The sequence below is a fragment of the Lonchura striata genome, chromosome 16, assembly GCF_046129695.1.
Source record: "Lonchura striata isolate bLonStr1 chromosome 16, bLonStr1.mat, whole genome shotgun sequence".
Lineage (NCBI taxonomy): Eukaryota > Metazoa > Chordata > Aves > Passeriformes > Estrildidae > Lonchura > Lonchura striata.
This window is the reverse complement of record NC_134618.1, coordinates 15,678,573-15,704,700: the sequence shown is the minus strand read 5'-3', so window position 1 is coordinate 15,704,700 and position 26,128 is coordinate 15,678,573. Positions and strand designations below refer to the sequence as shown.

General features: G+C 64.7%; 1 protein-coding gene across 1 annotated transcript; it reads right to left on the bottom strand.

Moving 5' to 3' along the window:
- Window positions 1-769: 769 nt before the first annotated feature.
- MYO15A (myosin XVA) lies at window positions 770-23,699 on the bottom strand. The gene is made up of 64 exons (XM_077786964.1): window positions 23,490-23,699; window positions 19,965-23,441; window positions 19,144-19,226; window positions 18,861-18,924; window positions 18,632-18,741; window positions 18,343-18,417; window positions 18,081-18,171; window positions 17,503-17,606; window positions 17,027-17,090; window positions 16,829-16,942; window positions 16,506-16,667; window positions 16,295-16,408; window positions 16,138-16,196; window positions 15,801-15,924; window positions 15,624-15,719; window positions 15,400-15,531; window positions 15,008-15,133; window positions 14,759-14,836; window positions 14,234-14,388; window positions 14,063-14,108; window positions 13,807-13,931; window positions 13,444-13,561; window positions 13,179-13,354; window positions 13,026-13,110; window positions 12,696-12,749; window positions 12,457-12,538; window positions 12,243-12,373; window positions 11,255-11,350; window positions 10,934-11,169; window positions 10,279-10,457; window positions 10,096-10,168; window positions 9,766-9,957; window positions 9,520-9,614; window positions 9,346-9,434; window positions 9,142-9,268; window positions 8,981-9,039; window positions 8,794-8,857; window positions 8,571-8,709; window positions 7,764-7,854; window positions 7,581-7,680; window positions 7,255-7,376; window positions 7,103-7,162; window positions 6,817-6,892; window positions 6,363-6,478; window positions 6,163-6,281; window positions 5,942-6,083; window positions 5,617-5,728; window positions 5,386-5,460; window positions 4,820-5,025; window positions 4,619-4,752; window positions 4,486-4,540; window positions 4,317-4,389; window positions 4,046-4,119; window positions 3,879-3,961; window positions 3,568-3,698; window positions 3,333-3,427; window positions 2,830-2,907; window positions 2,495-2,591; window positions 2,229-2,389; window positions 1,995-2,128; window positions 1,781-1,914; window positions 1,294-1,427; window positions 961-1,101; window positions 770-871 (listed from the first exon to the last, which is right to left on the bottom strand). Exons 1-64 carry the CDS (start codon window positions 23,637-23,639, stop codon window positions 770-772), a joined length of 10,389 nt encoding a protein of 3,462 aa, XP_077643090.1. The 5' UTR covers window positions 23,640-23,699.
- Between the last annotated feature and the right edge of the window lie 2,429 nt (window positions 23,700-26,128).

Here is a 26,128-nt window from a genome sequence, read left to right as displayed (position 1 = left end):
GGGGGGTCCCGTGCCGTGCCGGGGGACGGCGGCGGGCGGGGGTCTGGCGCGGCCCTTCCCGCTACGTCACCAGGAGCCGGCCCGACATCCCGGATCGCCGCGGGGCCGCCCCGCGCCCCGCCGCGCACGCGCCGCCGCCGGCCCCGCCCCCCGCGCGCACGCACGGACAGAGCGCGCGGCCCGGCCCCGCCCCCCCGCGCGCGCCCACCGGCGCCGTTAACCGGCAGCGGCAGCCCCGCCCCGCCCCGCCCCGCGCGGCGCTGATTGGCCCGGGGGGCGGCCGCGAGCGCCGCGGGCCGCCGGCTGATTGGGCGGTTGGAGCGCGCGCGCGCGCGCGCGCGGCGGCGGCGGGGAGGGAGGGGCGCGGAGGTGGCGGCGGGCGCGCGGCGCCCCCCGGCGGACGCGACGGGCGCGACAGGCGGGTGGCAGTGACTGAGCGAGGGAGGGAAACTGAGGCACGGGCGGCATATAGGGGAAGCTGAGGCACCGGGATGGGCAAAGAGACCGGTGGGGGAAACTGAGGCACGGGAATAGGAAACACATGGGTGATCGGTGGGGAATCAGACACGAGGGGCAGCGTGCCCCCTGCAGCAGCGAGCGTAACACAAAACCACGGACACTGAGTCATGCCGGGCTCCTGGGCGTGTATAAAACCCCAGAACAACAGCGGGTTGGTGACAGGGGGACAGCAGCCACTGGCCAAGCTGGGGACACCCCATGGTCACTGCGCCCTCTGTCCCCCTTGCCGGGGGGCCGGGCCATGGCGGGCTCAGAGCAGGGTGATCTCGCTGGGTGGCAGAGTCAGCCTCTTCTCCCGGGCACCCAGCAGCCTCTCCATGTGCGCAGCCACCACGCGGCACAGCTCCAGGCCCTGGAGAGGGACACACAGGTGGGCGGTGGCCGTGCCACCACTGTGAGAGCCCCAGCAGGGCCCCCACAATGTCCCCAGTGTCCCCCGACCTGCTCCAGCTGCAGCTGGGTGATGCCCTGGGCCAGGAGGTCTCCCAGTGTGATCTCCACGTAGGGAGAGCTGGATCCGGCCGCCGGGCGCTGCGTCCGCGTGGACTGGATCTCATTCAGCGAGAACTTGGCGATGAGTTCCTGGGAGGGGGACAGGGGGGTGGCCCGTGTGCCTTGGGAACCCCTCTAAGAGGGTCCCTGGTTTGGACAGGGCTTAGAGCAAACTGGTCTAGTGGAAGGTGGCCCTGCCCATGGCCAGGGGCTGGAACTGGATGAGCTTTAAGGTTTGTTCCAACCCGAGCCATTCCATGATTCCACGTGTCCCACACCTACGTGGGTCTCCTTGCTGAGGAAGTTGAGGCCGTTCTGGTTGACGGCCAGGATACAGGGCGAAACGATGGCGTTGTTGCTGCAGCTCTGGATGTAGAAGAAGGATGAACCAAACATGGGGTAGGCGCTCAGCAGCCCTGCAGGGCAGAGGATGGGGTCTCAGTGCCCACTGCCACCCCCATCTGCTCAGTCCTCAGGGTGGCCTGCACCCAGGAGCAGCCAAGGGGAAAAATGCTTGTCCCATTAGGGGCCTGGAAGCAGCCTGTCCTGCTCTGTCCCGTCCTGCAATCCATCCTGCATTGCAGCACCCCAAGCTCTGTGCAGGGACAAGGGCTGTGTGTCCTAGCAGCATCCCATCCCCATCATCCTCACCCTCCAGGCAGCATCGCATCCCCAGCAGCATTGCATCCTCATTAGCACTATTTCCTCATTAGCACTGCATCCTCTCCCTGTGGATGTCACCTCCCCGTGCCCATGGCTGTCCCCTCACCCAGGAACTGTGCCCTGGCCTGGTGGGCGCTGAGTGCCTGGGCTTGCTGCACGTGCTGGGTCACCATCTGCAGCCAGGACTGGGGCTTCAGCAGGCGGAAGAGCTGCGGGGGGACGTAGTCCTGCATCTCCCGCCTGTGGGGAGCCCGAGGTCAGGCCCAAATCCCACGGGACACGTGTTTCCCCCCCTCCAGGTGCCCCGTCCCCTGCCGTACGCCGTGGGGAGGTGGTGGCGGTCCTTGGCTCGGTGCTGGAGCGCGGCCAGCTTGGCCACGTGCGGGAAGTGCTGCTCTCCCGGCCTCGCCGGCGGCAGGACGGTGAACAGCCCCTTGAGGTAGTCAGGGAGCACCTGGGAGGGGGACAGAGCACAGGGACACGGCTTGGGGACAGGGCACGCTCTGAGGGACACAGGGAGGTGGCCCTGGGGGAGGCTGATGGCGTGGCCCGACCTGGTTGTAGTGGACGGTGACGTAGAGCTCGTTGTCGAACTTGAGGGGCTGGCTCCAGAGCACGCGGCGGCACCAGAAGGTGTAGCTGCTGTCCCGGAGCTCCGTCTCGGCAGCCACGTCCAGCACGTATTCCCGGCGGGTCAGCGGCCGCACGCTCTGCCCTGTGCCACCCAGGAGTCTGAGTATGGCCACCGCCACGCCACCCGCATGGCTGTGCCACCCTGGCTTGTCCTGTCCCGTCCGTCCCGTCCCTGCCAGCTCCTCACCTCTGTCGGTCACCACGAAGAGGATGTATTCCTCCAGAGCCTCTGGGTTCTGCAGCCCCATCTCACAGCACAGCTCCTCGATCACATCCAGAGCCACCTGGGCACAGGGACAGCTGGCTGGGACACTGCCACGTCCCCCTGTTGTGCTCTGGGACACCAGCTTGGCCTGCATTGAGGCTCATCCCAGCGATGATCTGCTTTTGCCAGAGGATGAAGTCCCACAGCGGGGACAGCCAAAGGGTGCAGCCCCCCACATCTGCACCCTCTAGGTGCCCAAAGCTGAGGTGTCACCATAATCTTGGGGTGCACTGAGCATCCTGTCCCCTCTGGCTCACCGAGCACGTCTTGATCTTGAGGTGCCTCTCGATGCCACCGGGCAGGAGAAAGAGCTGACGCTTGGCACTGCGTCCAGCCTGCATGGAAGGACACGTTGGGGTGCAGGGGGGGCTCTTCACACAGCAAGAACCCACAGAATACCCCAAATCCTGCAGCTATCCCTAAGGAACCATCCCATTGGGATCATCCTGTCTCTTGCCCATCCTGTCCACCTGAACCATCACCCCTCCCCGCACTCCATGTCCACAGAGCTCCATCCCCACTGGGGACCTCTGAAGGCTCAGGGTACCCCCAAAGTGAAGAGCAGACCCTAAGAAGGGCTGTGCTCTCTTGGGAAGACCCCCAAAAAGGATCAGCTCCGTTCCAGGGTGCTGTCTGAGGGAGATCCCAAGCCCACAGGGAGAACCTGATCCCATGTGGGTACCCAGAACTTCTGGGGGGGATCTCAAGCTGACACCAGCCCTGTTCCACCCCACGGGCACCCACGAGCCCCTGGCCTCACCACCATGGCTTTGAGCTCCATGCTGCTGGGGAAGAGGCTGCGGCCGCCGAACTGCTGGGTTTTCCTCAGGTTCTGCTCGCAGGCTTTGGCGATGCCTGGCAGGAGCAGGGACCGGGATGAAGGATGGGGCTGAGCTGCCATGCTGGTTCTGTTAGAGCTCCTCCTGAGCTCTGTGACACCTGGGGTGTCCTTTCCCACCATATAGCCAGCACCCCAGGGTGTTCATGGCCCCTACCGTGGAAAGGCAGCTCCGGGTGCCTGCTGGCATCCTGCAGGAAGGCCAGGAGGAAGGGCCGGAGCACCTCAGAGCACTTGTAGTAGGCAGCGAGGATGTAGAGCAGCCTCCAGCCCCTCTGGCAGCTGTCCCTGTGGGAACGGCCAGGGCTGATCCCCTGAGCAGGGCGAGGGTGCCCGCGGTGGCACCCATCACAGCCCTCTGCAAGGATGAGGTCCCCGGGTCCCCCCCAGGCTGGAGCAGCTTGGCCTGGGCAGGGGTACCAGTGTCCCAGTGCCAGCCTCTGCTGCCCCACAGGTGCAGGGACTCACGGCTTGGAGCTGGTGTTGTTGGTGATCTGCTTGATGATCTGGCAGTACACCTCATCCCGCAGGACCTCGTGCTCCGCACACAGCTGGGGGACAGGCACAGCTGCCACCTCTCTGCCACCCCCTGCCCAGGCCACCCCCAGGACTCACCACCCCAGTGATGGATTTACCTTGAGGATGGTGCAGACGACGTCCAGGTCTGTGTGGCCCCGCAGGGGGTGGTCACCCATGAACTTCATCACGGCTGGGGACAACAAAGCCACACGGTGACACAGGTCAGCATGTCCCTTCCCCAGGGACGTGCTCTCCTGGGTGGGCACGTGGAGAAGTGGGACCAGAGCTAAACTCCCCTAGGACACCTCCTCTGCCCATCCCAGTCCAGCCCCACCCTCCTCCAAGGACTGAGGGACAGGGGGACAGCACACTCGTGCCCCTGCCTACCTTGGAAAGCCTCAGCAGCCAGTTTGTTGAGGCCACCATCCACAAATTCAATGAGCGACTCCTGAATAGGAATCTGGAGCAGGGGGAGAGGACCAGCTCTGGAACCCTGCTGGGACCTCAAAGGGACCTGCAGGTGACAGCAGGACCCCAGAACTCCACTTCCCCATACCTTGGTGAACGTCAGCATCTCCAGCACACTTGGCACCTTCATCCCACGAGAGTCCCTGGCAGAGGAACAAGGGAGCAGGTGGGCACAGCTGTCCCCACCATGGCATGCCCCTGTCCCACCGCTGGACACTCACGTGGTCCCACGTCGTGCCGCACGGAAATGCCGCTGGGCAAAGGCCAGCATGGGACAGGCCCCGGTGACGTCCCTGAGCTGCTCGATACCATCTCCCTCGGGACCCTCCACAAAGGTGGCACTGGCTGGGGACACCTGCAGAGCGGGGCAGTGGGCACCGGGCACAGCCAGCACCGGGGGACAGCCCCGGGCCAGGACCCACCTCGGTTTTGCGGTCCAGCTCCTGGGCGGCAGCTGTGGAGGCCACGGCCACGGCCACGGCCGCCGAAGCCGCCACTTTGCCCTGCTTGTCCCGGGGCTCCTCCTTCCTCTCCGCAGGCAGATGGACAAAGTCGGGTGCTGCCACGGGCTGAACGTACTCGGCAGGGAAGAGCCCTGACCTGCCATGGATGGCCCCAAACTTCCACCCTGTGGCAGAGAGGGTGGGGATGGCCCCAGGCTGACAGCCATGGGGTCAGCCCTAAGATTCTCTACCTGCTCCCTCCTGCCTCTGCACCCCCAGCCCTTTTCAGGGATCTGGCCATGGGTTTTGGTTGGAAGCAGCTGCAGTTTGGCATCACTCAAGGGGAAAGTATAGACCAGGGGCCACAAAACCTGTCACCTGAGGGACATGGGTGGCACGAGGGTGGGACCTTCAGGGGAGCATCTGTGCCAAAAAGACCCCAAACCATCCTGCTGAGGGGTGGCAGAGGCAGGACCCTGCCCCATGCCCCAGACCCAGGAGGGGACACAGCTCAGGGACACACGCAGGGACAGTGTGGCACCCACCAAAATCCTGGGTGCCTGCCTTCAGCTCCTCCAGGTACATCACCTTCTTGCGGACCACGCAGCCATAGTAGTGGTCTGCAGGGACACCGTGGGGACACCATGGGGACATGGGGTGTCACAGGATGCAAGGCAAGCACACAGCCCCACGGGCAGGGCAAGCCAGCAGTCTGCTGCCCCTCTGTCCTCTATCAAAGGCATTCTGGCATTTGGGGGCCTTTGGGGGTTCCTCACCTCTCTCAGGGTGCTCCAGTGACTGCAGGTGGATGATGTCCCCTTTGTGGAAGCTGAGCTGGCTCCCGTCCTCGGGGCTGTAGTTCCTCACGGCCACCACATACTGGGAGTCCTGGGCACAGGGCATCTGGCACAGCTCAGGCACGCAGGGACACCCACACCCCACCCAGCACAGGGACTTCAAGCACCCACAGCCTCAGGACTACTCCCCCAAATCCAGCCATGGTCCCATTCACAGGGTGCCCTCATCTGCCCACACCACCTCCCAGGCTCAGGCACACGGGCAGGGTCTGACCCCCAGGACAAACCCCAGGGCACCCCCCACCTTCCTGAGCTCCGTGATGAAGTGGTCGACCATGACCTTGACCTGGGGGGCTTTGGGGGAGAAGAGGATGAGCTTCTCGCCGCGCAGGTTGAACTCCAGCATGTTCCTGGACGGGGTGGTCACGAAGAGCACGTCGGGGTAGCTGGGGCAGGGCGAGGGGAGGCTGAAACACCTGGCATCTGCGGCACCCACAGCACCCACCCCACCCTGGCCACCCCTACCTGTAGGCCCGCAGCACCCGCAGCTGCTCCCCGGGGACATTGGTGCCCTTCACCACCCGCAGCAGCTTGATGCCAACGTGGGACACAGCCAGGATCTGCACACCCGTCCCCACGCTGCCCTGGGGGCCAGGACAGCACTCAGCCAGGGCACGGCGATGCAGTGCCCCCCACGCTGACCTGCCCCACAGCTGGACCCTCACCGTGGCAGGGAAGAGGCGGGAGAAGTAGACCTCGCAGCCATCCCGGGCTGCAGCAATGATCTCCCTCTTGACGTTCTCGGTGGCCACGGGGCTGAAGGAGTCCAGCTTGTTTTCCGCTGTGGAGAAGGGGAAATACCTCCCGTGAGCACCTCCTGCCTGGAGAGGATGTGGAGAGAGCTCCCAACAAAAGCAGGGGTGCTCATGCCCTTCCCATGCCTGGCAGGACCGTGTTGCAGAGACAGAAGCGTGTGCCCCAAGCAGCTGGCCGAGACCTGACACAACTTGTGATGTTGTGGAGCACTAAATTACAAGGGGTCGTTGCTTTTGGAGGCAAAACTACCCAAGGTTAAGCAGAGCCAGTCCTAGCTTTGAGATAGATAGCCAGGAGATGAGGACACGCACAAGAGTGGCTGGGTGTGACCCCCAGGCAGGGAGCAGCAGGACACAGGGTTACCAAAGAGGGATTTCAGGCGGAGCCGCTCCTCGTGGCTGAGCCGGATGCAGGTGTCGGACAGCACATCATTGAAGATCTGGGAAAGGGGGTGAGGAGCAGTGGGGTTGTGTGGAGAGGAGCAAAAATCCCCCCAGCCCCAGCTCGCAACAGCCCCAGCTCCTCCACAGCAGCTCAGGGGAAGGCAGGATGGCCACAGTGGGATGAGGAAATCATCACCCCACTGGGGAATCATCACCCCATCTCCCAGGGGACCCCGGGGGGCTGCGGGGCCAGCTCGGAGCCTCACCTGCCGGAAGATGAGGTCGAGCAGCAGTGGATTGTTGATGCTGTCCTTGGGGTAGAAAACCTGCCAGGAGAGAGACCAGGGCTTGGTGTAAACCGCTTATCCTGGTAGGACCTTGGCACCAACGTGTCCCCAAGCGTCCCCATAATCTGCACCTCCTTCCGGATGAATATTTTCCAGGGCACGTTGTGGTAGGTGTAGAAGTCCTCGCTGCAGCTGCGGTGCAGCTGGGTCTGGACCTGCTGCGCCTCGGATGGGAGCTCCCGTGAGACAAAGACTGTAAAGGGACAGAAAGCCTTGCAATCCCCAGGGGGAACAACCAACAGCTGCCTTCACCTGGGGAAACTGAGGCACGGGGAGCAGCTCTCTGGCTGAGCCAGACACGGCAGTTATCCCACCAGGCATCAGCCGTGCCACTGGGAGGATGAAGTGCCTCACTCTGCCGTGGTGCCCCCGGTGCCACAGCTCTGCCCAGCAGTACCTGGGGGCTGTGTGGCTACAGGACGGCCTGTGGGTGCTCGCAGCTGGTACCTGGCACTTGGCACTGGCTTCACCGCAGCCACCACCTCCTTGGGCCCCCCCTGCGAGGCACAGAGGGGCTGTGTTCAGTGCCAGCGACACCCCCAGCCCTGTCGGGGGGATGTGGGGCTGGCCACATCCCTACCCCAGCTGATGGCACCCGGGCTGCTGAGAGCTGCTCCTTCAGGATCTGCATGGCTTCCTCATGGGGGTCCAGCTTCTTCCCAAAGAGCTTGCTGCCGAGAGAGAATCCCACAGCAGCTGAACCCCAGCACCAGCTGCACCCCAGCATTCCCTGTGCCTGAGGCCACCCTGCAGCCCCATCACTTGGGGCACCACATCGTGCCAACACCCTGGAATTCCCTACACCCCGGTGTTCCCTAGATCCCATCCTTCCCTACACCCCATCATTCCCTACACCCCCAGCATTCCCAACACCCCACCATTCCCTGGATCCCATCATTCCCTATACCCCGGCATTCCGTACACCCCATCATTCCCAACACCCCATCATTCCCTATACCCCACCATTCCCTACACCCCACCATTCCCTACATCCCACCATTCCCTACACCCCACCATTCCTTACCCCCCATCATTCCCTACACCCCACCATTCCCTACACCCCACCATTCCCTAGATCCCATCATTCCCTACACTCCAGCATTCCCTACACCCATCATTCCCTACACCCCAGCATTCCTTACACCCCATTGTTCCCTACAACCCTGCATTCCCTACACCCCGTCATTCCCTACACCCCGGCACTACCTACACCCTGGCACTCCCTACACCCTGGCATTCTGTACACCCCATCATTCCCAATACCCCACCATTCCCTACACCCCATCATTCCCAACACCCCATCATTCCCTACACCCCACCATTCCATACACCCTGGGTATCAGGACCAGCAGAAGCCCGTGGCTGGGTTGGGGACCCCGGCGCGCACCTGTGGGGCTGGGAGCCACGCGGGGCTGGCTGGCACTGCCGGATGATGTTGCGGATGTCGTGCGTGGGCCGCGGGAAGTGCTCCGAGTTGAGCCGGGAATGCCGCACCGGCTCTCCCGGCCACCGCCGGCCCACGGCTGCTGCGGAGCCCAGCGCACGGCTCAGGGGCCCTGGCTCAGTGCCACTCGGCCCTGCGCCCACCCCGCGGCACCAGGACCCCTTACCGGCTTTCTGGGAGTAGGGCCGGGGCTGGGGGACACGGGCTGGCGTCCTCTCGGTCGCTCTGCCCTGCAAGGGACACGATGCCATCAACACCTGGCACCTCCAGCTGCTCCCATCCCCAGGGGCTGCCCCAGAGAGGTGCCCTGAAGCAGAGAAGGGGCTCAACCCCTCCTGGCCCCATGTGCTGACCAAAGCTCCGGGCTGGTTGGCATCTGCCCGGTGCTGTGGGGATGGGTCTGGCTCTGTGCCTGTGACAGCAAAGAGGAGAGCTCAGTCAGAGCTGTGGGGATCAGACAGGGAAACTGAGGCAGGGGGCTGGCTGGGGATGTGGGAGTGCTCGAGGCGCTCACCCCTCGGCTGACGCGTGTCCGCAGCCACGGGAGGGTCGCTCCGGGTGGCATCAGTGCCACTGCTGCCCCCTCCCACGCCACCTCCTCCCTTCAGCCTCTGCGAGAGGATGGATGGCTTCTCCAGCTCCTGCGGGACAGGGGTCAGGGCACAGCGGCCAAGCCACTTGCACCCCAAAATGCCTCGGGCAGGGACACCCCTCTCACCCCATTGCCGTAGGAGAGCACGGGGTCAAAGAGACTGTCCAGGTACCGGTCCAGACCCTTCTGGCTGCGTGGCTCCCCAAATTCCCCATCTGTGAGGGGACGAGACATGAACACTGGCATGGCAGGGCTTTGTCACAACGCTGGGGGACAGGAGCTGGGGGAACGATGCCCTACCATGGGGGTGATACGCCTCCATGGAGGGCAGTGTGGGGGCTTTCACAGCTGGGGGAGGAGGCACTTCATCCAAATCAAATCCATGTCCCAGCACCCTGCAGAGAGGGAGGATGCACTCATCCAGCACCCGTTGGGTGCCAGGATTCCACTCAGGAGCCCACCCAGCCCTGGCACCCACCCAGCCCGGTGCCAGCGTTCCCCCCACCAGCCCCACCGTGGGGCACCCATCCCTGCCCGGGTACCTACGGCCGGCTGTCCCTGCTGTGGCTCTCGGTGCCATCCCACGCGATGAGGAAGCAGGATTTCTGTCTGGGGAAGCCCCGCAGCAGCTCGAGGTCGGAGACAAGGTCCAGGACATAGTCGTGTCCAGCCAGCTCAGCCCAGTGGGCACCCGCCTTCATAGCCACGGACCAGCCACGCCAGCCCTCCGCCAGCCCTCTGCCAACAGCCAGGCACTGGGGATGGGCTCAGGCTCCACAGGGACACCGTGCCCATGAGCTGGGCATGGGGACACTGAAGACAACCCCAGGTGACACCGTGACCCGTGGGCTGGGTGGGTGCCAAGCCAGCACATACCTGAGCTTCAGGACATCCCCTGCCAGGTCCTCGCCTGTGCTCCAGGAGTGGATGGGGCAGGAGAATTGGTCACCTGGGAGGGGTGGACAATGAGCAGGTGCCACCAGTCCCCCGCGCCCGTGAGGGTGGTCACCCTGGGCCCGACCCTGGCCAGCGCCGTGCCCGGCGCCCCGCTGCCCGCACCGTTGAAGCAGTGCAGGTCCAGGGCCATGCTGGCCTGCCGCCGGTTCGCCGTCCACTCCAGCAGCGAGGGGGGGAAGGTGCGGGCGGCCGCGGTGCCCAGCTGGGAGCGGGCCATGGCGTGCATCAGCTTGCGCTGGCACACCGGCTTGTAGCCGGCAAAGGCGTAGTCAGACACGAACCTGAGGGGAAGGGAGGATGCTGCAGGAGGGATGTGGGCAGGATCATGTGTGCCAGGTTGGGACAGGGGACCACAGAGGGATTAAGAGCATTCCTGGAGGGATTTTGGCAGCATCCTGGGCACGTGTGCCAGGCTGGCCCAAGGCATCTTGGAAGGATCTCAGAGCATCTCTAGTGGGACTTGGACAGTATCCCTGGGCACATGTGCCAGGCTGGCCCTGGGGAATCTAGAGGGACATGGGCACACATGCCAGCTTGGCCAGAGGGATCCTGAAGGGACCTCAGAGCATTCCCAGCAGGACTTGGCCATGTGTGCCAGGCTGGCCCAAGCAATCGTGGAGGAACCAGTTGGGGTTTAGGCAGCATCCTTAGCCACAGGTGCCAGGAGAGCTCTGATGCTCCCAGGCATGAGCACCAGTCTATTCCTGAGGGTCCCAGCCATGCCCACTCCCCATCCCAGAGCCCATCCCCAGCTCACTTGAGCAGGTACTTGTCGAAGGCGGCGGACGGGGGGAAGGCGCTGAGGCAGGCGGCCAGCAGCAGCCAGCCCCGCTCCTCGTTGTTGACGTTGGTGTTCCTCCACACCTGGTTGGCAGCTTGTGCCAGGAGCTCGTCCCGCAGCCCCGGCACCGACAGCCCCTTCTGCACGATGTAGTTGCCAAAGAGGGTCTCCTGCTTGCCACCCAGCCCCGGGTCCCCCATGAACCGCAGGATCTGCCACAGGGACAGCCAGGTCCTCCCTCTGACCCTGGGCACAGAGCGGGGGCTGTGGTGATGGATCCCGTGCCATCCCACCTACCAGCTGGAAGAGGCTGAGAGCCTCGTGGCACAGCTCCTCATCCAGCCGGGTGAGGGGGGCTTTCAGTGGGGCTGTCAGCATCCCAAATGCAGGTTCCTGCGGTGACACCCGCACCCGTGGCTACCTGGGCACAGCCTCAGGCCACAAGGGGCTGGCCCCATGGTGCTGATGCTGGGTGGAGCCTGGGGGGGCTGCCAGAGGGCTGGGGTGAAGGATGGGGCCAGCATCGTCCTGGGAGTGGGGCTGGGAGGGGCTCAGGCTGTGCTGGCAGCACCAGAGATGGGTGGTGAGGCCCTGGCACAGATTGCCCAGAAAAGCTGTGACTGCCCCATCCACGGAAACGTTCAAGGCCAGGTTGGACAGGGTTTGCAACAAGCTGGTCTAGTGGAAGTCGTCCCTGCCCATGGCAGGGGGTGGAACTGGATGTTTTTTAAGTCCCTCCCAACCCAAACCATTCTGTGGTTCCGTGGCAGCACTTTGGCAAGGCTGAGAGCCTTATCCAGCCCCGGTGCTGTCATTCAGGATGCCGGGGACTGGGAAATACGGGTCAAAAATAGGGATGAGGAAGAGGAACGGGGCAAAGTGACGGTGGGTGGGGCCGGGGTCCCGGGAGCAAAGCGACCTGGTCTCCCGCCCCAGCGTTCCGGATCCGCCCCGCGCCGGGCGTCCAGGAGGGCTCAGCGGGTCTCTCTCCGATAACCTCAGCAGGGTCCCCCCGGCCTCTGGAGACGACAGGAACCCACGGGGAGGGAGGGAGGTGGCAGCCAGCTCCCCGCAGCACCACAGCCACCCCGGTTCCAGCCTCTCTTGCTACCCGTGGTGTCCCCGGGGTGGGAGCCGGGGCAGAGCCCGGTGGGACAGTGCGGGGAGCCACCACGGGGACCCTGAACCTCAGCGCTGCACCACGACCGGGGTGCCAGGGACTCCCCAAAAGCTGTCTGCCCGTCGGGAAAAGCTCCCCGCTGCCGGGCCACGGCGCCCACCTTACCTGGAAGTGGCCCCGCACGTACTTGGCCATGGGGTAGTCGTTGATGTCGAGCGGGAGGGTGAGCTGGGGGTCGGGCTGCAGCGCCGGCGGCGGCACCAGCACCACGCAGCCGGCGTTCACCTCCCGAGCGGCTGCGGCACAGCGGGGAGCTACGGCACGGCCGCCGGGAGGGGAGCGAGGGGCTGGGAGCGACGGCGGTGCGGGACCCGCTCACCTGCAGCGGCCTCCAGCAGCCCCATCAGCTCGGCCGGGATCTCCAGGTGGGTGACATCCACCACCTCCCTCCGCGTCAGCTCCTGCCGCCGCAGCGCAGGGATGTGCCCACCTGCCCCGCTGGTCCCTGCCCCAGCACCCGCGGGTGCCGCGGCCAGGATGGGATGGGCAGGGAGGAGGGCACACGGGCTGCTCAAGCATCGCACGTGTGCTCCCACCACCGGGGCCGCACATCTTTACCTGCTTCATCCTCTCCTTCTCCTCCTCGGCACGCCGGCGAGCATCCTCCTTCCTCTGCAAGCAGAGCAGCCATGCTGAGCCCCTCAGGAGGAAGGGAGACCCTGAGGCACCACGGCACCCTGGGTTGCCATTGACCCCTCCCCAGTATCAGCAGTGTTTTCACCCCAAAAAGGCACTGCCCATACCCAGTGGGACACGGAGGAGGTGGTAGGGTGGCACATGGTGGGGTTCACAGCCTGGGGATGCCGCTGTGTCCTCTCCAGGCTGAACATGCAGCAGGGTGGCAGCAGGTCCCCTGGAGCCCCTGGGATGTGACAGGCCCCACCTCACCTTGAGGTACCTCCGGCGGTTCACGTAGATGTGCACCAGCGACCTGAACTTGATGAGCGTGTGCCGCATGCGCCGGTACCGCTGCCTGCAGGAGGGCACCTGTCACCCTCTGCCACCCACCCGTGCCCGCCCGCCACCCCCAGGGACCCCCACCTGGCTAGGTATCCCCGCGCCCGGCTCTGCAGGAGGATGATCTTGCGGCGGAGGGAGCGGAAGCGCCGCTTGATGAAGAAGGTGCGAGCGTAGCGCTGGAGCGTGAGCGCGGCCAGGTGATGGGCTCGGCATCTCTTGCTCTCCAGCGCCTGGTACAGCTGCTCCTTCAGGAAGAGCTGGGAGCAGGGGTGAGGCCATCAGCTCCACCACCTTGGCCACCACCGCCAGGGCATGACCAGAGCCAAGCCCCCTCCTGGGACAGTACCTTGGTGACACCGACGTAGTACATGCTGGGGTTAACGGGGCAGAGGCTCCTCAGCATCTCCACACAGTTGGCTCCATTGGGAATGACATTGGACCACATATCAACGAGGCAGCGATACCTGGGTGAGCCCATGACACTGTCACCACACAAGACCACGCTGGGACACCAGCACAGACCCTCCCTGTGTGTGACAAACACTGCGCCTGGAGATGCAGCTTCTCTCAGAGCTGTGTGTTAACACGAGGGGGTTCCCAGGTCCCACTGTGGGGGAACCCCAGCCCAAACGCTGCCCCCAAAACATCCACAGCTTCTGTGGTGTCGCCTGGCTGGGATGGCAGTGCCCAGCCTGCAGCCCCCGGGCACCTGTCGATGAAGACGAGGAAGGGGATGCGGATAGGGTAGCCCTCCTTGCGGATGCGGATGGTCTCCAGGATCCCCGAGTACCGCAGCTGGGTCTTGACCACGTCAGCCTCAAAGAGCCCCGGCTCCTGAGGCAGGGATGGGGAGAAGCATCAGCAACTGCCTGGGCAAACCCCCACCCCATGTGCCCACACACTCCCAGTGCCAGCGGGGCGGGTAGCACGGGCACCAGCAGAGGCAGGAGAGCCCCAGCTCTCACCTTCTTGTTGTTTGGCTTGATGCAGCGCACAAAGAAGGGGTTGCACCTGTGACACAGAGACCCTGTCAGCCACAGGGAACAGGAGACAAAGCCAGCCCAGGCACCTTGGGCTCAGGTCCAGCTCCCAACAGCCCAGAGGACGGCCTGGCTGCCCACCCTGCCCACACTGACCTCTCCATCCTCTCCACTAGCTCCAGGAGCGACTGCTGGAAGCGTGCGGCCACGGTAGGAGCCTTGTACCGCCGTGTCCTGGTGCTGCTCCTCCTGATGAGGCTCCTCTGCCGGGCCATCACCTGGGCGTGGCCGAAGAAGAGGTTGGCCACCACCTTGGGGAGACAGGAAAGGTTAGAGAGGAGGAAGGTGGCCGGGATGGTGCAGCTCTCCCACAGCCTCTTCACAGCCCGGCCGGTCCTCTTTTGCCCAGCCCTAATTGTGGCAGGATTGCCTGGGTAGGGATGGGGATGAGGATATGGGTAATACAAAGCACAGGAGCAGCCCATGTGCCAGTTTCTGCCAAATGCTTGAGGGGTCAAAGCCCAGAAGATCCCATGGGTGGAACCAGAGGCATTCTCTGATTCTGGTCCCCCTGAGCTTTACTGGCCATGGGGACACGCTTGGGGACATGGAAAGGGATGTATGGAAGGGGGCTATTGATGCCCAGTGTCACTGCAGAGCCAGCACCAGGCAGGGCCCTACCTTGGTCCTGCTGCTGATGAACAGGTCCAGCACATCCTGACGGACCTGGTCATAGTTTTTATCCAAAAACTTGTGAACCTGGCAAATAGCAAAACCTCAGGGTGAGGAGCCTGGCAGGATGACAGGGTGAGGCAAGGAGCTCCAGGATCCCAGCCAGACCCTCAGAGATGCATTTCTCTCCTTGGTGCAGGATCAACCTCCTCTTTAACCCGCCTTAACGTCCCTGCTGGACATCCCGATGTCACACACCTGGTAGGTCACTTTCCCTGCATAGTGCTTGATGGTGAACTCGGGCAGTGGCATCTTCGGCTTCGTGTAGAGCGGGTTTGTCCCGTGGTGGTAGTGACACTTCTGGAGGAACGTGTGGTCTGTGGCCTGGGAAGGAACACAGGAATGGCACACGGCTCAGGCGATTCAGCAGCAGCTTGGAGCCAGGTGATCTCCAAGGTCCTTTCCAACCCAAGCCATTCGGTGATTCCATGATGTTCCTATGATTCTCTAGGCTTATCTCTGGAGGAACCTGGGGGTTTCCCAGGTTGACCAGGACAGCCCAGGAGAAGAGCAGCCCTGGGCCATGGTGATTCCTCAGCCACAGTGACATCCCAGTGCTGGCTGCACCTCACCACCAGGCAGCCCCTCACCTGGGGGAAGCAGCTCTGGTCATCCAGGATCCGGAGGATGCCGTAGGGTTTTTGGGAGATGAGGTCAATGCAGGGCTGGTTGTCACTGAAGGGGATCTCCTTCCACTCGATCTGCTCCCGGATGTACTCCTCCTGCAGGGTGGGCACCAGGTCAGCCCTGCGCCCCCAGCCCCACAGCAGTGTCCAGCACTGGGGCAGAGCCCAGCACTGCCCACCAGCCCCACCTGCTCCTCCTGGAACACAATCCTGTTGAAGAAGAACTGCAGATACTCATTGGCGTAGTTGATGCACAGCTGCTCAAAGCTGTTGAAGTTGAGGTCCTGCAAGAAGGAAGATCCATGGAGCCTGGGGGGATGGAGCTGGGATTGAGCCAGGATGGAGGTGGGATGAATCCTGCTCACCTCAAAGCCATAGATGTCCAGGATGGCGATGGAAAGGGCCTCCTGCCGCGGGTACACCAGCTTGTTGATGCGGTCCGTGAGCCAGCTGAAGAGCAGGGAGTAGAGGGTCTTGGCAATGGCATCCCTGGGAAGGGGAGAGATGTGCAGAGTGCTGGAGCTCTGGAATGGCACCAGTGTACTCCACCGCCACAGCCAGCACCCACCACAGCATCGGTTTTGATCACCACACTGGGGGACCTGATCATCCCCTTTCCCAGCTGGCATTTCACATCCCACACCACCCCTGGGGGTCACACCCCCTCATACCCTCCTGCAGTGCTGCCCCCAGTCCCTCTACCTGGCATCCACGGCGCTTTCAACAGTCAGAGGGGTAAAAATCTTCTCCCGCTGCGTTTCCTGGTTGGGAGATGGCACGATGGGGCTTCAGCAACACCAGCCCAGGTGGTCCCTGGGGCCTAGAGACCCCCTCCCAGCCTGTGCCCCCCTGCACTCACCGTCACCTTGAAGGTGATGGCTTTCTGAAGGCCCTCGGGGGACACCTGCAGCAGCTCAGCCACCGTCCGGATCTCCGTGGCGCTCACCACCGTGGCGACCTCCTGGCAGTCGGTCTGCAGGACACGGCGGTGCCGTGGCATCGGTGAGCCCCCGTTTGCCACATCCCAAATCTCGCCCGATGAGCACAGCTTGGCTCCCCGCGCGGGGTACCTCGTATTTCTCAAAGTAGACATTGCCCAGGTGGAGGACGGAGGAGAGGATGCGGAAGATGCTGTTCTGCTCGTCCACGCTGAAGTTCAGCACCTCCATGGTGTTGAGCAGCCGGCGGAAATCCTCGGCGTCGTCCTTGCCGGGAATCTCGCAGTTCCCACCCTGGCACAACCCCCTCAGTCCATCGGTGGGTCCCGAGGGGGTCAGCACCCAGCATGGAGGGTCACCCTGCCCTGGGCATCCTCATCCACTCATTGAGGACTCGGGAACCCACCAGCCCCCCAAAAATCAGGCCGTGGGAGGCCGGGGAGGGGACACACTACCTGGTTCAGGTAGTAGTAGGTCTCGGCGCCCTGCAGGCAGTACCTCTGCCGCTGCTGGGATGGCAGCCCTGCCAGCATCTCGTAGAAGATGTGGTAGTTGCGCTCGCTCTTGGCCTGGAGAGCAGAGGACAGGGCTGGGGAGGGGGTGGCAGAGGGGGCAGAGTGGGGGGCAGAGGCCAGGACCCCCTCACCACACACCTGGAAGACCACGCGGGACTTCTCCAGCAGGTACTGCGAGGTTATGGCACCGCAGATCAAGCCGCTGCAGGGGTGAGAGTGGGCACCTGGCTGGCAACCTCGGTGTGGGCAGGGCTGTGGCCCCCCAAAACACCCACCCATGCCTCAGATGTCCCTGGCTGTGCCCAGGGGTGATATCGGGCACCCTCTGCCAGGATCAGTGGGGCCAAGAGAGGACAGGATGGGATATGAGGACAGGGGTGGGGATTGGGAATGATAAAAGTGCCAGGCAGGTCACAGCATCCCTGCCCCTACCCCAGGGACAGCCAGGTGTCCTCAGGCGCCATCACCCTTCCAACATCAGGTTTGTCCCAAAAACATCCTTATGTGTCCTCCCAGAGCCAAGGGACAAGGGGCTGGCTCGGGCTGGACACCCCTGGGGCAGCAGGGGACGTGGGGTGGGAGCAGTCACACACAGGTTACTCAGCATTACTTACTCCTCCAGGAAGATTTCCACAAATTTCCCAAACCTGCTGGAATTGTCATTCCTCACGGTTTTGGCGTTGCCGAAGGATTCCAGCAAAGGAGTCGCCTCCAGGATCTGTCATGGTGATGGGGAAAGCTGGGGGTGAGCCTGGGCACCCAACACACCATGGGGCAACTCCAAGGTTGAGGCCCCCCCTTTGACCCCCTGTCACCCTCCCTTCCACCCCATGTTCCACCCACACACCCGTGGGTACCCAGATTTGGGGTGTGCACCACAGCCAGGTTAAATGAGGATATAAGAGAGCACAGAGACTCCATCTCTGTGCTTGCACTGATTTCCTGCTGTCCCTCCCACCTTTCCCCTCCAGCTGGGGTGCCATGGCCAAGGTGCCACCATGATTCTCTGTCCCCCTGACCCATCCTAGCCCACGTGTCCCCTTGGTACCTCTATCTGCCGTGGTCCAGGTGGAAGCATTGGGACAAGGAGAGAGCAGCAGAGCCATGAGGAGGGATGGAAAAGAGCACTTGGAGGTGGGAGAAGATGGTGGGGGCACGGGGACTCAGGGATGTCCCCAGGGCAGCAGCCTACCTGTGGGGCAGTGCTGCGTTTCTGGCTGACAGCTGCCAGGTAGCTCAGGATCAGCTTGGTGGCTTCGGTCTTCCCTGAGCCGCTCTCCCCACTGAAACACAGAGCAGGGGCATGGCTGGGGCCATCGCCAGCCGAGCAAGGGGCGCCCACCCCAAAGCCCCCTCAGCACCCCATCCCCAGAACCAAGCCAGGCTGGTGGCAGCGACCCAGCAATTAGGGTGGCGTTGATTAGGGGCTGTGCATGGGGACAGCCGTGTCCCACCTGATGACGATACACTGGTTGTGTTTGGCATCCATCACTTTGGAGTAGGCGACGTTCGCGATGGCAAAGAGATGCCTGGGGTGGGCAGAAGCAGGGGCTGGGAGGTGCCACGCTGGCCCAGCACAGGGACCCCCAAAATCAGCACGGGGACCCCCCAAAGTGCCCCGAGCATCCCCATGCACAGACACAGCTGCTCCAGCACCCACGGACCCAGGGATCCGAGGGTGGGGGATGGAGGGTGGGAGTGAGCCCATCCCCACAGGGTGTTTGGGGACAGCCTGGTACTCACGGTGGGTTTTCACCCAGGGCTCTGCCCTCATACTGCAGCACCTGCTCCTTGCCATAGATGTTGTAGAGCCGGTACGGGTTCACCGACACCAGGATGCTGCCGATGTAGGTCTGCCAGAGAGAGAGTCCACACTGGCTCGAGAGGTCCTGGCTGCAAGCCCTCAGAGGGGGGTGACTCCCCAAAGACCCCACCCCATCTTTGGGGGATGCTGTGTCCACCCTAAGCTTACGTAGATGAGCTGGCGCTCGAACCGTGTCCGGATGTTGCTGAGCACTGCAGCCTCCTGGAGGTCCCTGCGTGGAGCAGAGGCTGAATTAGGGGGTGACAGAGGGACAAGGGAGTGTCTGCTGTGCCCAGAGTGCCTCAGCATCTCCAGGCCCGGGAGGCTGAAGCAGAGCCCATATTGGGATGAGATGGGGTGGGATAGCAGGGTCGGGGGTATAGGGTTGGGGGCTGCAGCCCCATTGTCCCCCACAGCACTGAGTCACGGTGCAGGGGACAGGGACACTCACTCCAGCTGGGTCATGTCCTCCAGCCCGTCCTCCTCCTGTGGCTCCTGGTACCGCACGATGGGCAGGCTGCACAGCGACTGCATCTGCATGGAACAACCACCCCATCATGGCAGGGGTGTGCCAACACCCTCAGATGTCCCACCCAGTCATCACCAGCACCCCAAAACGCCATCTGTGACCCCACACCAGGGAACACGCAGCAGCATTGGAACCCCAGGAAAACACCCCACAGCTCCAAAACAGCAAGAGCATTGTGTGTCAGGTGAGAGCAGCAGTGCTGGAACACAGAAACACGAGGCCACCTTGGGGCTGGTCCCAGGAAAACCTGCTCCTGGGAATCCCGGTCCCGCTCACCGTGGGCATCACCTTCGGTGGAGGCGATGGAAGGGGGCTGAGGCTGCTTCCCCCGGCCACGCGCAGGGGTGACACAGGACAGGTGTCACTCGGGAGCCTGCACTGGCGCCCGGCCAGGGGGTGGGCAGGAAAGCGGACACCCCGCCGGGTCACCGTGCCGCCTGCACCCGGCCCCGCCGGATCGGGTCTCTACATTTCCATACGCCAGAATCAAGTGTCCCCAGAGGGGCCGCTCGTGGGGGGGACACACAACGGGTGATGATCCCCTCTTGCACTCTGCTCCCCACTGGAGGACCCTCACCAGCACCCAGACCCCCCACAGCCATTCACCCCCACCGTGGGCACTGCAAACCCCTCCGCACCGGGAGAGCCATCGGGCACCTCAGCTCGCCTCCCTGCCCCGGGTCCCGCCGGCTGCCAGCTCACCCCCGGCTCCATCCCCCGAGGGGGCTCCCCGCGGGCGTTACCTTGCTGCGCCAGGGCTGCTTGCTGCCCAGGTACCCGTCCGCCCAGGGGTGCCTGTCCCGCCAGCCGCCCGCCGGCGGGCGCTGGCACAGGTATCGGGCGATGTCGGCTCCCCACTGGCCCGCCCACCGCCGGCCGCGCTGGGTGGGCTGCTGGGGGAGGCCCTGCTCGGCTGTCCAGGCGTCGGGCATCTCCCGCACCCTCACGACGTGCTGCGTGGACCAGTGCTGCTTGTACATGCGGGATGCGCGGCGGAAGGAGCCCAACCTCTGCACCTGCGGCGTCACCACCGCGTAGCGCCCCGCGCCCTCCTCCGCGGCCGCCCCGCCGCCCTCCATCGGCTCCGCCGGCCCCGGGGGACGAGAGCCGTGCCGGGAGACGGCCGGAGAGCCGGGGGCTCGCCCGTGGGGTGGTGGGAAAGCGGCACGACGGGGCGGTGAGGGGCTCCGGTTGCCACGGGCGTTGGAGGGGAGGATGGGGCGCCCGCCGTCGGCCCAGCCCCGGCGCCCCGAGGGTGGGCTCGGGGACCGGCGGGTGCTCCCGTCCCGCCGGGATGGGCGCCGGGGCAAGGAGGGCGAGCGAGTGGAGGGAAGGCGGCTGGGGGGTGAGGATGAGGGGGTTTTGGTGGGGGCTATGCTCCTTACGAGCAGAGAAGCCAGGGACTGCGCCATGGAGCGCCCCTTGGAGAGGCTGCGGCCCCCCACTTCAGCAGATGGCCTCGGGGGTGGGGAGTGGGGGGCCATCCCGGCAAGGGGCTGCCCGATGCGCTGGATGAAACTTTTGGGGGTGCTGGGAGCGGGGCTGGGCGGAGGGGGCACGCCGGCGGGACCCCGCGGGGCGCCCTGCCAGGGGGGCAGCTCCTCATCCCAGGAGGGGCCGGGGGCGCCGAGGCGGCGGCTGCCGGGGCGGGACGGCGGTGCTCGGAAGGGAGTCCTCTGCAGCGGCTTCACCGCCTTGGTGGGGGGCTCGGGAAGCCGGGGCCAGGCCTGGGGGAGCGGCAGCCCGGGGGGGCTGCTCCGGCGCGATGCCAGGGGTCTCCCCGCCGCGGGCCCCCCCAGCCGCCTCCCCCCCGGCCCCGGGGAGCGGGGAGCGGGCGGAGGCGGGGTGGGGGACTCGGGGCCGAAGCGCCGGAGGCTGGCACCGAGGGAGGGGGATCGCCGCGGCCCCTCGGCCCGCGTGCTGCCGGGGCGCGGGCGGACGGGCGGCGGCGACGAGGAGCGCCCGGCGTTGGCGAAGGGGTTACGGAGCGACGGCCGGCGCGCAGCCCCCGGCTCCCGGGGAGGGGGCTGCCCCCAGGGCCCCGCCGGCGGGGAGGAGTCCCGGTCCCCCAAAGCGGCGCTCTCCATGCCCGCCAGCCTGCGGCTGGAGAGCCTGTAGGAGGGCTGGGGGGTGCGGGAGCCCCGAAATCCCCCGGCACCTCGCGGCGGACGGCTGGCAGGAATCGAGAGGGATCGCTGGAGGAACTGCCCCAGAGGGCTCCCGCACGCCCGCGCTGCCGAAACCGGGCGTCCCGGGGATGCCGCGGGGCTGGGGGCTGCCGGAGGCGGCGGCGGCTCGTACTCGTCGTAGTCGTCCTCGTCACGGGCGGCGGGAAGGTGGGGGGACGGCGGGAGGGGGACGTCCAGGCGGTCCCTGCCGAAAAGCTTGACCTGGGGTCGGGGGAAGAGCCTGAATTTCCTGTTGAGCGAGAGCTTGGAGGAGAGCGTCTCCCGCATGCCCCGGAGCGAGGAGCCGCTCAGGATGGAAAATGGATACTCCTTCTCTTCTTCCTCCTCTTCTTCCCACTCCTCGGGCTCCTCGCCCTCAGCTATCTCCTCCAGGCCCAGGGCGTAGGGGTTGCAGGAGGATTGGGCGTGGGGCGCCCACCCCCCCTCGCTGTACTGGATGCGATGCTCGGGGTACTCGCCCCCAGGGTACCCCCTGGCAAAGGGCTCCCCAAAGTCCTCGTAGGGGTCCCCCCTGTAGCCAAAGGGCCCCGCTGCCTCCTCACCATACTCTGGGTCGCTGCTGTACGGGTCATAGAGGCTGAGGGGAGAGCCACCACCAAACTGTCCCTCGTCCTCGAGCTCCGAGTCGCCGTAGGGGTGCCCTGGCTGGTCACCATCCTCCCAAAACCCCCCGTAGTAGTCATACTCCTCCTCTGTCTCATAGCCAGGGTAGTCAGAGTAGGGGGTCACCGCATCCTCAAAGCCGTACCCTGCTGGGTAGGCTGGGCTCTGCATGTAGCCGTCCTCCTCCTCGGAGTAGTTGTGCCGGGGGCTGTAGGCTCCATCCTCCTCCCTGCTGTAGCCATGCCAGGGGCCGTAGGCTCCATCCTCCTCGGCGTAGCCATGCTGGGGGCCGTAGCCTCCATCTTCCTCCTTGGGGTGACTGCGCCAGGGCCCATAGGCTCCATCCTCCTTCCTGGCATAACCACGGCGGGAACTGTAGGCTCCATCCTCCTTGCCGTAGCCTCGCCGGCGGCCGTAGGCTCCGTTCTCCTCCTCGGCCCAGCCGTAGCGCGGCACCGGCGGCTCCGCGGCCGCGCGCTGGGAGCGCCGCCGGGACGGCCGCCTCGCCATGCTGCCCTGCCGCGAAGTGCCGGGCGCCGGCAGCCCGACACCGCCAGGGATCCGCTTCATGTTGGCCCGGTGCCTGAGGATCTCGTCTTCCGCGGGGAACGGCAGCTTCTTGGCACCGATACGGGACAGCCAGGCCGTGTCAGTCGCCCGGCTGCCCCCCACCAGCCGCCCGCGCCGGGAGAGCACCTTCCTGGCCAGCCAGCCCGTGGCTGCGGCCGCCTTGCTCAGCACCTGCGCCCGGGGCTTGAATTTCCTTTCCGGGCGCCGGCGGAAGAGCAACGCGCCGTCCTCGGGGTCCTGCCCGCCCTGCCGCAGCAGCAGGAAGGATGGCCTCGATGGTGACTCCTTCTTGGCCTCCTCCTTGGCCTCCTCCTTCCTTTTCTTGCCCACCTGCTTGAAGCGCATCATCAGGTTGGAGGTGGACTTCAGCACTGCCTTGTTCTTCTTTTTCTTCCTCTTCTTGGTGCTGTGCTTATGCAGGCCCCAGAAGAAGCGGGATGTGTTCTTGAACTGCCCCTTCTTGGGCCGACGCAGGCCCAGGTTCTTGAAGCCCAGGAAGAGCTTGGAGGTGCTGCGGAGGCTCCGCTTTGCCCGGGCCTTCGGAGGTGCTGCTGCCTCCTCCTCGGCTGGGCTGGCTTCCACAGAATCTTTGGGCTGGCCCTTGGCCTCTGCACCCTTGGCCCCTTTCTTCTTCTTGTCGGTTGCCAGCCCCATCATCAGCTTGGAGGTGCCCTTCGTGTTCTTCTTGGCTGCTGCAGCATTGCTCTCACCCTCCTCTTCCTCCGTCTCTTGCTGCGCCTTCTTCCCACGGCCCAGTTTCTTTGCCACTCCTGCCTTGGGCAACCCCTTCTTCTCCTTCCCCTTCCCTTTCTTGGGCTCCTCTGCAGCCACTTCCTCCTCATCCTTCTCCTTTTCCACCTCGTTTTCCTCTTCCTTTTCCTCCTTTTCTTCCTTTTCCTCCTCCACCACTTCCGTCTCCTCACTCTCCTCTGCCTTCAGCAGCTCCGCATCCGAGGCATCCTCCGACTCGTTGGGATCCTCCTTCTTGCCCTTCTTGCCATCCTTCCCTTTCCCTTTGCCCGCCTTCCCTTTGGGCTCCCCCTTCTTGCCGGCCATGCTGGCGGCGGCGGCCGCTCATGCTCCGGCCCCGGCGGGGCGCTGGGAGGTGATGCCCTGTGCCGGCAGGAGCCTGCTCCCGGCCCGGCGGCCGGCTCCGGACCCCGCCGCCTGCCCCGCCCGCCTATTTACCTGTGCCCGGGTCTGGCGAGGCACATGCCCGTGCGCGGCTCCCTCGGGCGCCGGTGGCAGCCCGCTGGGCATGGCGCTGGGGCGCTGGGAGCCGGCCCGGGGCAGCCCGGCGGAGCTGCTCCTGCCTCCCGCGCACCCCGCGAGTCGGCGGCGCGGTGCCGGTGCCTCGGATCCGGCTGTAACCCAACCGCCGGGCTTGCGGTGGCATGAATAATGTAAGGGATGCACCACGCCAGCCCCGAGACTTTTCCGAAGGAGCAGCGAAGGGCTCTTGCTGCTGGGAGCATCCCCCCAGGGGAACGCTGCAGGGGCAGCATCGTTACCCCAAAACGGGACTTTGCCACCTCCCCACGCCTCAGGGCTTGCTCTGCCCCTCCTTGAGGAATCAGCCTCTTCCTCCAGTCAGCACAGAGACGGGTGAAGCCCGGGGATCCCTGAAACCGAACGGCGGCGCTAAAAGAGAGGTGGCAATTCTGCAGAGCCCAAGGCAGCAGCGGGAACACACCCAAGGGGACCCAACACAGACCAAATTCCACAGCCGCGCTGGGAAGCACTGAGGAGCCCAGAGCCTTCAGGGAACTCCTCTTCCATGCCAGGCAGCAGATATGTTCGGGGTGCCACACGTGCCCACACACAGCTGGCAATGGGGGGTGCGTGTGCCACACGTGTGGCCCGTGGCAGTGCCAGCAGCGTGTTTGCACACACACGTGCCCAGGCGCAGGGTGACCGCATCAAATGTTAATGGCAGGCCTGGATTCCTGCAGCTCATCAAAGTTTAAGCAGCAGCAGCGGGAACTCGCTGTCCCACATGGATCAGTGCACGCTGCAGTGGGGCTGGTGTGGGCAGGGGCAGCACCCGCTGCACCCCCCCTTACAGGGGATTTGTTTGGGTGAGAGAGAAGCATCCAGCTGTGCAGCAGCTGGCAGAACCAAAGAACTGGCAGCAGTTGCTGGACTGAACCCACTGGTCTCCCCCAGGATCAGAAGAGCTCAAGGCTGGCACCTCCAGGCATTGTGCTGTCCCCAGCCTTGTCCCTCCCTGCCAGATCTACAGAGGAGCACCATCCACCACGATCCCATAGCTTTGCCTACTCCCTGCATTAATTTCTGGGATAGACACATCCTGGTCTGCACAGATGGAGGCAGCTCTGGAGTGCAGGGCGGGCAGAGGGGCAGAGTGGGATGAGAGGCACCTGGCAGGCATCAGGAGAGGGTCTGTGACAGAAACACAGGATCAGCAGAGCCCCGCCCGGCACTGTCACAGCCCATGCCCAGGTGTGCAATGGCCACCGAGCCATATGGGGCTGACAGAGCCTGCCCTGCCAGGGGCACAGGCACCTGCCACACAGCACCACCCACCCTCCTCCTGGCATGGGCACACAGAGCCCGGGCACCACGATGTGGCAGGGAACCACCTCGGGCAGGGACACAGCCCTTCTCTCTGTGCTGGCAGAGAGCAAAGGGGTACCCAGCTGGGGAAAAGCTGGTGCAGGTCAGTCCCTGCATCCCACCACTCATGCAGTCCTTGCCACCAGCACACTGCCCTCCACGGTCCCCATCTCTGTCCCCCCAGGCAGGACAGCCCCGGCAGTGCTCTCAGAGCTCTGGCACAGCTCCCGTGCTGTTGCCATGGCTGTGCCCATGGTGCCTCCCTGCCCATGACAAGGGCTCTCTGAGAGGGGGAATAAAGGGAGAGGGAGGGGCCTCATCCCACACAGTTGCTGCCTTCCATGGTCCCGGCCTCCATACCAGACCCCAAAACGCCTCCCCATGTTCTTCATCCTGGTTCACCTGCCTTTGGCACGGCAGAGCTGGCCAAGAGGCTTTTGTGCCCAGGTGCAGTGGGATGGAAGCAAAGCAGGGGGGGTTGGAGGGGCACCCACATCTGGTGGCTGTTTCCAGGGTGTCTGGGCACGGCTGCATCCAGCAGCAATGCACAGGAGGGACCCTGGGTGCAAAACCTGGCAGTGAGGGGTCTCTGTGGTGGCAATGGGTGCCAAGGCTGTGGCAGAAGATACCCAGAGCATCCTTTGGTTGGGTGAGTCCTGAATGTCTCCAGCCACGTGGGTGAAGCAGGGAAAGCCACCTCACCCCGGGGACACGGCCCGGGGCAGCCTGCGGCTGTGCCACGGCCGGATGCAGGGAGGGGATGGAGACTTTGGCCTCGGGGTTCTCCCGCCCCAGCCCGGCAGGACTGTACCTTCGGCGTGCCGGCACCGGCGGGCAGAGCTCCAGAGGCAGCAGCTCCACGTCTCCAGGCAGGTCTGCGGTCACCAGCCGGCCCCGGGTTCGCTTACAGCCTGTTTCCAGTTACAGCCGGAGCGGGGCTCTGTGCCACCACACCACGCCACGCCACA